At 41.8% G+C, this 11,410-nt stretch overlaps 1 protein-coding gene across 1 annotated transcript in view; it reads left to right on the plus strand.

The window, feature by feature from the left end:
* The window catches only part of cops4 (COP9 constitutive photomorphogenic homolog subunit 4 (Arabidopsis)), a 63,041-nt gene extending 57,438 nt beyond the window's left edge, over positions 1-5,603 (plus strand). The window contains exon 10 of the mRNA XM_063042191.1: positions 4,743-5,603. Within this exon, the coding sequence (XP_062898261.1) occupies positions 4,743-4,876 (134 nt within the window). The 3' untranslated portion in view covers positions 4,877-5,603. The remainder of the gene's footprint in view (positions 1-4,742) is intronic.
* Positions 5,604-11,410: the final 5,807 nt, after the last annotated feature.

Here is an 11,410-nt window from a genome sequence, read left to right on the forward strand (position 1 = left end):
TACCCAATTTAAGATAGTCTTTCCCCAGGTAGGCTCAAGCACAAGCTGCTCTAAGAAGCTATCTTGTAGGCATTCAACAAATTCCTTCTCTTGCATATTGAAGTTCCCATTACAATTGTGTCATTACCCTTATTACATGCCCTTTCCAGCTCCTTTGCAATCTCAGCGCCACATCTTGGCTACTATTTGGAGCCCTATATATTATTCTCATAATTTTTTTTTACCCTTGCAGTTTCTTAACTCCACCCACAAAGATTCAACATTCTCTGACCCTGTGTCGCCTCTTTCTAAAGATGTAATTCCATCTCTTACCAACAGAGCCACACCACCGCCTGTGTCTTCCTGCCTGTCCTTTCAATACAAAGTATATCCTTTGATGTTAAGCTCCCAACTATGGCCTTCTTTCAGCCACGACTCAGTGATGCCCACAGCGTCATACCGACCAATCTCTAATTGCACCACAAGTTCTTCGACCTTACTCCGAATGCTACGTGCATTTAAATACACACCTTCAGTCCTGCGTTCTTCGCCCTTTTGAATTTTGCCTCTGTGGTACAATTTAACTCTTTGCTTTGTCTGTATTTGTACCCAGTCATTGTCTTGTCCTTCCTTACATTCATGTTACACCCCTCATCTACTTGTAAACTTCCTGGCTTATCCTCAGCTATATCATACTGGTTCCCGTCCCTCTGCAATATTAGTTTTAACCACTCCTAACAGCTCTAGTAAACCTTAGTAAATCTGCCCACAAGAACATTGGTCCCCTGATATCAACATGGAAGATTCTAAGAGGATTGATGGGATGTATGCAGAGATGATTTTTTTTCCTCTTGTGGGAGAATCTGGAGCTATAGCTCACTGACCTGATTAAGAGCTGTGTGGATGAGTGTTTGCCTACGAGAACATACCATACAGATCCAAAGCAAAAGCTATGGATGAACCAGGAGATTTGTAGTCTGCTGAAGGCTAGAACTGTGGCATTCAAGCCTGGTGATCCAGGACTGTACAAGAAGGCCAGGTACAACTTATGGAGGGGTATCTCAAGAGCAAAAGAACAATTCTGATTGAGGTTGGAGGTGGAATTGGATGCACGTCAGCTCTGGCAGAGTTTGCAGGCCATTACTTCCTACAAAGCGAAACGGAACATCATGAATGGCAGAGATGCTTCACTCCCAGACGAGCTCAACGCCCTTTATGGTCGCTTTGAAAGGGAAAATAAAACCACAGAAATGAGGATACCTGTAGCACCCGGTGACCCTGTGATCTCTTTCTCAGAGGCCGGTGCCAGAACATCTTTCATATGGGTGAACCCTGACAGGCACCAATGATGTACCTGGCAAGGCTCTGAAAACCTGTGCCAACCAACTGGCAGGTGTGTTCAAAGACATTTTCAGTCTGTCATTGTTACAGTCAGAAGTTCCCACCTGCTTCAAAAGGGCAACAGCCACACCAGTGCCCAAGAAGAACAGGGTGAGCTGTCTTAACACTATCATCCAGTAGCACTCACATCTATGGTGAGGAATGCTTTGAGAGGTAAGTTATGGCTAGAATCAACTCCTTTCTTAGCAAGGACATGGACCCACTGCAATTTGCCTATCGCCACAATAGATCTCATTTGTTCTTCAAGCAGCCTTGGATCGCCGAACAATACTAATACTTACGTCAGGCTGCTGTTTACTGACTACAGTTTAGTATTTAACAAAATCATTCCTACAGTTCTGATCAAAAAGCTCCAGAACTTGGGCCTCTCTGTCTCCCTCTACAACTGGAAATAATATATCCACCTTGCTGATAATCAATACTGGCGCACCTCAGGGATGTGTGCTTAGCCCACTGCTCTACTCTCTCTATGTACGTGACTGTGTAACTAGGCACAGCTCGAATGCCATCTATAAATGTGCTGACAATGCAGCTGGCAGAAATTCAGAGAGTGACAGGTGTACAGGAGTGAGATATACCAGCTGATAGAGTGGTGTCGCAGCAACAACCTTGCACTGAACATCAGTAAGACCAAAGAGCTGATTGTGGACTTTAGAAAGAGTAAGGTGAGTGAGTAAACACCAGTCCTCATCAAGGGATCTGCAGTGGAAACTGTGAGCAATTTCAAGTTCCTGGGTGTCAACCTCTCGGAGGACCTATCCTGGGTCCAGCATATCGATGCAGTTACAAAGGCACGGCAGTGGCTATATTTCATTTGGAGTTTGAGGACCCTTGGTGTGTCACCAAAGACACTCTCAAATTTCTACAGGTGTACCTTGGAGAGCATTCTAACTGGTTGTGTCACCATCTGGTTTAGGGGAGGGGGCAGTGCACAGGATCGAAATAAGCTGCAGAAAGTTGTAAAAACAGTCAGCTCCATCATGGGCACTAGCCTTACTAGCATCCAAATCATCTTCAAGGAGTGATGCTTCAGAAAGGCGGCATCCATCGTTGACCCCCATCACCCAGGACATGCCCTCTTCTCATTGCTACTATTGGAAAGGAGGTACAGGAGCCTGAAGACACACACTCAACAATTCAGGAACAGCTTCTTCCTCTCTGCCATCTGATTTCTTAATGGATATTGAACCCATGAACACTACATCACTACTTTTTTTTCTCTTTTTGCAGTACTAATTTAACTTAAAATATGTGCTGTAATTTACAGTTTTTATTATGTATTACTGCTGCATAACAACAACTTTCACGACATATGCCAATGAAATTAATTCTGATTTGAAAATAAGGTCTGGACTCTTGCCCAGATACAGTACATTGCATTTTAAATGATCTTCATATTGCCTTTCTCTGCTGCTTGCAATGGCTTGTGCTTTGATTCATTGGTATTGACTGTGAGTACCTTATTCAAAAACCATCCTACATCTGTGAAACTAGACAATAAACAAAGCAGGTTGTCATCTCAGACTTTTCCCCTTGATTTCTATAGCACAGGAGAGCTGATTAGTAAAGAAAACCTAATTAATATTCAGGTTAATAGCTCACTCAGCACCAATCAGAGACAAAAGAAATGCATCTCTTTCTTTGTCTGGATCAACTCAACACTGCCGAGCAACAGTGGCTCAATTAACTGAGCCTTCAAAAAGAGCCTCTCATCCATGTCATTAATCTCAATTTAAAAGTTTGATTAATCCAGGCATTCAATCTACATAACTAAAAGACTGTTTCATCTTAATGCAATGGGATTCTTCAGAGTGGTTTGCTGAATGAACGCTTGAGCAATTTTACCATGACCATGAGCTCATTTCAATGAGGTCAACAGGATTTTAGACTGTAGGAGACAAGTTACTATTAGTTTAGTTTTACTTTCAGTACAGTGGTCAAAGAAATAAGGGGGTGTAAAGCTGAGTAATAGGCTGCAAAATACATCCATCACTTCATCTCAGCACAGATAGATGGTGGCTGTCCACTGAACCACCAGCTAGAATTCTAGGTCTGACCAACAAGTGGAAACAAGTTCCAGGTGTAACCCAAGCAGAGCTTCATTGAGCCAGGTATTAATCAGGAAGTGCTACTTGAGAGTACTATCAAAAACTGATATGTTCATTAGCTGGGTTGGATTTGCCTTGTTTTTTTTATGTGTAGATTTATTCATATAGGGTGCTTTATTTGGAAGTAGTACAGTGAGGTACAAATGCTAAACGTGCAACTAGCACTGCTATTAGGTGAAAAGATTGTAAATATCAGAAAGTATTATTTGAAATGTAGTCCTCCCTAATAGAACATAGAGGAATATAGACAAATTTAAATTGGCTACCTATTCTGGTCTGTGGGTGGAAGATTACAATTAGAGTGACTTCATCTGTGTAAAATTAAGTTATCTAAATTTTTAAATGAATGGACAGTATTAAGAAATTGTAAAGATGTTTATATTGGCTTATTGAAGGTGAGTTATTGTTCATTTGAACCACACTATCATTCTCTGAGAACACTGGATGCATTTAAATGAATCTATTTTCTGTGTGTTTTATTCCCTTAGTTGCTGGTGGGTGCTAGGTAAACTTCATTTCAACAGTGATAAGTGAATTGTATAAAAATAAACTCTTAACACTTTCCTTTTGCCTTTTATCCTCTAATTTTCATCCTTTGCCAGTTTAATTCTCAGAAGATGTCCTCCATTTAAATGATGGCAAAAATGAATAGCTGACTGACTAATAGGATTGTTCTTACAATTATGTGCAAGTCTGTGGCACCCTTCCTAATGAAAAATAGATTTACTTGCAATAGAGGGAACACAGCAAAGGTTCACCAGATTAATTCCTGTGACTGGAAAGTTTTTTCATGTGGGAAGCAGTGTGGGTATATACTGAATATGGGAAAATATCACATCTCATTGAAACATAGGATATACTTATGAAGCTTGATGGTGGGTGTGGGGTTACGGTTTCCATTGGCTGAGCAGCTAGAATCAGAGGTCAGTCTCAGAATAAGGGGTTGATCATTCAGGACTGAGCTAGAAAGGAAGTTTTTCATCCAGAGTGGTTAATCTTTGCAATTCTCCATCCAGGAAGACTGGAGGCTCAGTCACTAAGTATATTCAGGATAGAGATCAATACGTTTTTGGACCCTAATGAAATCAATGGATGTCGAGTTAGTATAAGAAAGTGGTACAGAGATAGAGACAATGATCTGTGATCTTGCTGAATGGCAGAGCAGGATGAAAGGGCCACAAAGCTCAGACCTCAAAGGATGTTTTCTGTCACTGGAGTACTAGTAAGACTAAAACATTTGTCTTATTCTTCCAGCTCGTGAAGCTTTGCCTACATGGGACAAACAAATCCAGTCCCTTTGTTTCCAAGTGAACAATCTCCTGGAGAAGATCAGCCAGGCTGCCCCCGAGTGGACGGCACAGGCAATGGAAGCTCAGATGTCACAGTAACAGCCTGACTCAAATGCATGAAGTTGTAGCCATCACCATAATTCAGTTGACCGCCTCCCTCACCTCCCTATTTAAAAGACTGAATTTAATTTTTCCAGAACTAACTTTGCAATTGAAGTTATGTGGAATTTTTTTTGCAGATAGGAAGATAAACATTTCTGCATTACACATGCAAGTTTTTGCTTCAATAATCCTGGATCCATTCATGGGGGTTATCTTTGAATGAGGCAATTGAGATTTGTTCAGTGAATTTGATTGCTGTTTATTGAATTCAGAAGGCTGTCGCTCAGTTTGCTATAAACAGTCTGGTTTAATTGAAAAACTGAAGAACTTCATCTTTGATGCATTATTAAAGGAATCAATCCAGATTGCTTGGGAATTGTTTGCTGAAAACTGAAGACAACAACAGATGGAATCTGTGCTAATGCGAGTTGTTATTCAAGAAAATAAACTCATCCTAAAGCAGATATTGACATGGACTGTATTACTTTGAGAATATCCTCTTTTCATGTAATTAACTGTTTATTATGTAATAACTTTGCTATAATAAAAAACTGGGATTTACATATCTCATTAAAAAATAAAATCAAAGGTTGATTTTGGTTTTCAAAAGTGAGTGATGCTCATATTTAAATGTTAGTTTTACATGCTGCTGCCTTGCAAAGTTTTATTCATGGTAGATAGTTGTAAATCCTCCTAAATAAAGAAACCTTATCTTCTATACATCGGTAATATATCCTGATGCCACTTTCTGCACCAACATATTTATAAGCTTTGGTTTGAAGGACATAATTCAATGAATAACATATGTTTGTACTGAAGAACTCAATGTCGGCTTCATTCATAACTTTGTTCAGTTTACTATTAACAATACATTTTCTTTCATGTCACTTAGTTTCATTTAAACAAACAATTACGATGCATAACAATGTAATTTTGCAGATATGCCAACAAGCACTAGATCCTTTTACAAGTCAATGTTGTTAATAACATCACAAGCTAGAGTACTGGTTTAAATTTTGGAGCTTGAAGGGTAATAATAACAAAATCTCAGGGTCCATTTTACAACTAAAACAGGAAACAGTTCCAGTACTTTGTTGGAACTAAAAAATGTAATTTGTATAAGGATCAGTTGATTTCTCATAGCTTTTATTCATGCTTTTGTGCTATTATGCTCAGATATTTTATTATAACCTCTTGTACAACCAAAAACAATATTTTCTAAGACCTTAAAAAGTTGGAATATTTAAAATGGAGGTAGGCTGCCTATCACTCAACCAGAATCTCAAGGTAATGTGGGAGACCCACTGCCTTCAAGAGGCAAAATAAGTAAACCTTTCATCAGATAGGACCCCAATATTTTTCTTCGTTCCAGGGATTATTTAATTTATTTGTCATAAAAGCTGAACATCTTGGGACATTTGAATGGGGTATTTCTGTTTTGTTCAGTGGAGTTTGAGAAGTGAGGTGTTATTGAACTATATAAAGTACGGAGGGTTGGAAGGGGTTAGTGGTGAGAAGATGTTTCCTTGAATGGAGAGACTGTAATCATAGGGTAAGAATTTGGCCATTGAGATTTCAGATGAGAAATCACTAATGAAATTGTAAAATGTCATAATTTTCTTTTCCAGAAGTGAGTGTGTTGAAGACTGACTTAGCCCACTGCTCTACTTTCTCTACATCCATGACTGTGTGGCTAGGCTTAGCTCAAACAGCATCAATAAATTTGATGATGAAACAACCATTGTTGGCAGAATTTCAGATGGTGATAAGAGGGTGTACAGGAGAGAGATATACCAGTTAGTTGAGTGGTGTCACAGCAACAACCTTGCACTCAATGTCAGCAAAACCAAACAGCTGATTGTGGACTTAGGAAGGAAAGACAAGGGAACATAAACCAATCCTCATCCAGCGATCAGAAGTGGAGAGTGAGAAATTTCAAGTTCCTGGGTGTCAATATCTCTGAGGATCTAACCTGGTCTTAACATATTGATGCAGCTATAAAAAAAGGCAAGATAGCAGCTATCTTTCATTAGGAGTTTGAGGAAATTTGGTTTGTCAACTAAAACGCTCAAAAACTTCTGCAAATGTACCGTACAGAACATTCTGACTGGCTGCATCACCGTCTGGTATCAGGAGAGGAGCTACCACCCAGGACCAAAATAAGTTACAGAAACTTGTAAAATTAGTCAGCTCCATCATGGGTACCAGCCTCCATAGTAACCAAGACATCTTCAAGGGGTGGTGCCTTAGGACAGATCCCCACCACCCAGGATATGCCTTCTTCACGCTGTTACAGGAAGTACAGAAGCCTGGAGGCACACACTCAGTGATTCAGGAACAGGTTCTTCCCCTCTGCTATTCGATTTCCAAATAGACGCTGAACCCATGAACACCACCTCACTATTTGCTTATTTCTGTTATTTTTGCACTACTTAATTTTTATCTTAACTATTTAATAGATGTATATATACTTAATGTAATTCAGTTTTTCTCTATATTTATCATGTATTTCATTGTACTGCTGCCATAAAGTTAACAAATTTCACAACATATGCCAGTGATATTAAATCTGATTCTGACCAAGTTCAATCAATCATTGGAAAAAAAACAGGAATCTAGGAATGTAAAAAAGGGCAATAAAGCAAAGTCAAAATAAAATAAAACAAGAATATTGAATCAACATACATCAAAGTTGCTGGTGAACGCAGCAGGCCAAGCAGCATCTCTAGGAAGAGGTGCAGTCGACGTTTCAGGCCGAGACCCTTCGTCAGGACTAACTGAAGGAAGAGTGAGTAAGGGATTTGAAAGCTGGAGGGGGAGGGGGAGATGCAAAATGATAGGAGAAGACAGGAGGGGGAGGGATAGAGCCAAGAGCTGGACAGGTGATAGGCAAAAGGGGATACGAGAGGATCATGGGACAGGAGGTCCGGGAAGAAAGACGGGGGGGGGTGACCCAGAGGATGGGCAAGAGGTATATTCAGAGGGACAGAGGGAGAAAAAGGAGAGTGAGAGAAAGAATGTGTGCATAAAAATGAGTAACAGATGGGGTACGAGGGGGAGGTGGGGCCTTAGCGGAAGTTAGAGAAGTCGATGTTCATGCCATCAGGTTGGATTCTACCCAGACGGAATGTAAGGTGTTGTTCCTCCAACCTGAGTGTGGCTTCATCTTTACAGTAGAGGAGGCCGTGGATAGACATGTCAGAATGGGAATGGGATGTGGAATTAAAATGTGTGGCCACTGGGAGATCCTGCTTTCTCTGGCGGACAGAGCGTAGGTGTTCAGCAAAGCGGTCTCCCAGTCTGCGTCGGGTCTCACCAATATATAAAAGGCCACATCGGGAGCACCGGACGCAGTATATCACCCCAGTCGACTCACAGGTGAAGTGATGCCTCACCTGGAAGGACTGTTTGGGGCCCTGAATGGTGGTAAGGGAGGAAGTGTAAGGGCATGTGTAGCACTTGTTCCGCTTACACGGATAAGTGCCAGGAGGGAGATCAGTGGGGAGGGATGGGGGGGACGAATGGACAAGGGAGTTGTGTAGGGAGCGATCCCTGCGGAATGCAGAGAGAGGGGGGGAGGGAAAGATGTGCTTAGTGGTGGGATCCCGTTGGAGGTGGCGGAAGTTACGGAGAATAATATGTTGGACCCGGAGGCTGGTGGGGTGGTAGGTGAGGACCAGGGGAACCCTATTCCTAGTGGGGTGGTGGGAGGATGGAGTGAGAGCAGATGTACGTGAAATGGGGGAGACTCTCCTTTTTCTCCCTCTGTCCCTCTGAATATACCTCTTGCCCATCCTCTGGGTCACCCCCCCTCCTTGTCTTTCTTCCCGGACCTCCTGTCCCATGATCCTCTCGTATCCCCTTTTGCCTATCACCTGTCCAGCTCTCGGCTCTATCCCTCCCCCTCCTGTCTTCTCCTATCATTTTGCATCTCCCCCTCCCCCTCCAGCTTTCAAATCCCTTACTCACTCTTCCTTCAGTTAGTCCTGACGAAGGGTCTCGGCCTGAAACGTCGACTGCACCTGTTCCTAGAGATGCTGCTTGGCCTGCTGCGTTCACCAGCAACTTTGATGTATGTTGCTTGAATTTCCAGCATCTGCAGAATTCCTGTTGTTTGAGAATATTGAATGGTGGTGGTGTGGCTATCCAATTTAATTTCTTATGTTGCTGTGGGATACAGAAATAACCTGTTGTTGCCTTCTGTTAGGAGATACAATTCTATACATTTTTCTTTGAAAAGCCACACGTGGGTTATTTTCTGTTGATATTCCAGTAACAACACATAATAATGTTTGTTGTTGTGTTTTTGTTTTGTATTTTTCCTTTATCAGTGTGTGCAGTCTTAAAATTCCAAACAATGCTTGCTGAAATTCAGTGGACTGGGCAAAGATTGTCAAGTGAAAATATGTTATGTCTCGTGTGTGTTACTTTAGCCAGAAGATGGAGCTGTAGTGAACTTCAAATTGACGTAAATGGAGATAAGAGGCTGCAGATACTGGAATCTAAAACAACAAAACTGCAGGAGGAATGTAGCAAGTCGAGCAACATCTGTGGTGTCTGAGGGATAGTCAACCTTTTGAGATCCTGATGCAGGGTCTCAGCCTAGAAAGTCAACAATCCCTTACGCCCGCTCATTTCCTACAGCAATTTGTTTTGTCCTCCAAACTGATTTAAGCATGACCAATAATACTTCCCTAATATGATTTTTCATTGGTTTCAGTTGAGCATAATCTTATTGGCTTACTTCACACTGATCATAATATCCATTAATCATTTTTTTTGACAATAAGGTTAAAGCTTTGATTCCAATGATAGGAGAAGACAGGAGGGGAGGGATGGATCTAAGAGCTGGAGAAGGGAGAGGATCATGGGATGGGAAGCCTGGGGAGAAAGAGAAAGGGACTTACTCCCCAGACTTCCCGTCCCATGATCCTCTCCCTTTTCCAGTTCTTAACTCCACCCCTCTCCCTCCTGTCTTTTCCTATCATTTTGGATCTCCCCCTCCCACTTTCAAATCCCTTACTAGCTCTTCCTTCAGTTAGTCCTGACGAAGGGTCTCAGCCCGAAACGTCGACTGTATCTCTTCCTAGAGATGCTGCCTGGCCTGCTGCGTTCACCAGCATTTTTTGCGTGTGTTGTTTGAATTTCCAGCATCTGCAGATTTCCTCGTCTCTATGACATAAAAATCCTATTCTCATAGAGATCACCTACTGTATTTACACCTTTAATCTTCTATTCTTTCCAGTACACCATTCTTTTCCCAATGCATATCTCAGGGTTATTCCAGAGCAAGGAGTATAACTGGTTTAAATGTGACATTCTACGCGCTTTATGAATTGTACTCCACACACTCCTTGAGTGAAATAGTCTTGTTTTCCACATGTTGTCAGAGGATGCTAAGGGCTGAATGTGGTGCAGCCAGGGTCCGTTCTAAAATTACCCAATCTAAATCAACATCAGCCCTGTCCCAATATTTAGCTAATTTGGTCATTTCAAAGGATAATTTATATGCCCTGACGTCTTGTAGACTGAGCCCACCCATGTCCGTGGACATACACAGTTTACTTCTTTAATTCTGGGCTTCTTCTTATCCCACAGAAAATCCCTGATAATTTTGTTGTATTGCTTGTAGATCAAATCTGATATATTTAAAGGAAGCATCATAGAAAGATACTTAAACTGAGGTGCTATGACCATTTTAACTACATTAACTTTACCCCAGAGTGACAGTCTCAGTGCCCCCACTTATCCAGATTATTTCTTATCCTACTCAGTAATGGATCATAATATAAAGTGATTATTTCATCCAAATTCTGACTGAGTTTGACCCCCAGATACCCAAAATAGCGGCGACTTTTGATGGCAGGGGTATCGCACCTTCTGTGAGATGCGGGGACCGAGGGAGTCAATTGTAGGCAACGCGAAATGGCATTTAGCGGGATTAAAAATCAGCCCACGTTGGCTTTAGTGGTTGAAGAGTGCGGAGATGTGATAAGCGTTCAATTTTTGGATGTGCAGGCGACAAGTATGTTGTCTAGTTAAACCCTTTAACACAGAGTCCATTAGTGATTGGCATTTTTCAACCCGAACGGTACGCGCAGAAATTTAGTGGGGATATAACAGCAGTTTTGGGAATATCCTCAGCGCACACAGGCTCCTGACTAAGTCCACTGTAGAATTAATGATCTTTCCGGCTAAACGTGCTAAAAAGTCTTGACTATGAGGGAACTTGGTAACGACCAGGGGTGGTGGCAGCGATAATCGCCGCACGGACATCAACGCGGAGGGGTAAAGCCTATGGGCTGGCTATTCGATCTGCTCCCGATGCCAAGCATTTCCACGTGAGCAACCTCGGGCCCCGTGTTGGCCAGCTCTTCTGACTGGTGAACAAGTTGTGGGAATGAGGTGCTTGACCCCATATTTTGTGATTATAGAGCAAAATATTGGCTTGATGAGGTTTGGGAATTTGTCCAGCAGGCGAGTGAGTTCACACATGTGGATACACAGAGTCGTCGTGGAGAACTCACTGGG

Source organism: Mobula hypostoma, chromosome 3 (assembly GCF_963921235.1).
Source record: "Mobula hypostoma chromosome 3, sMobHyp1.1, whole genome shotgun sequence".
NCBI classification, from domain to species: Eukaryota; Metazoa; Chordata; class Chondrichthyes; order Myliobatiformes; family Myliobatidae; genus Mobula; species Mobula hypostoma.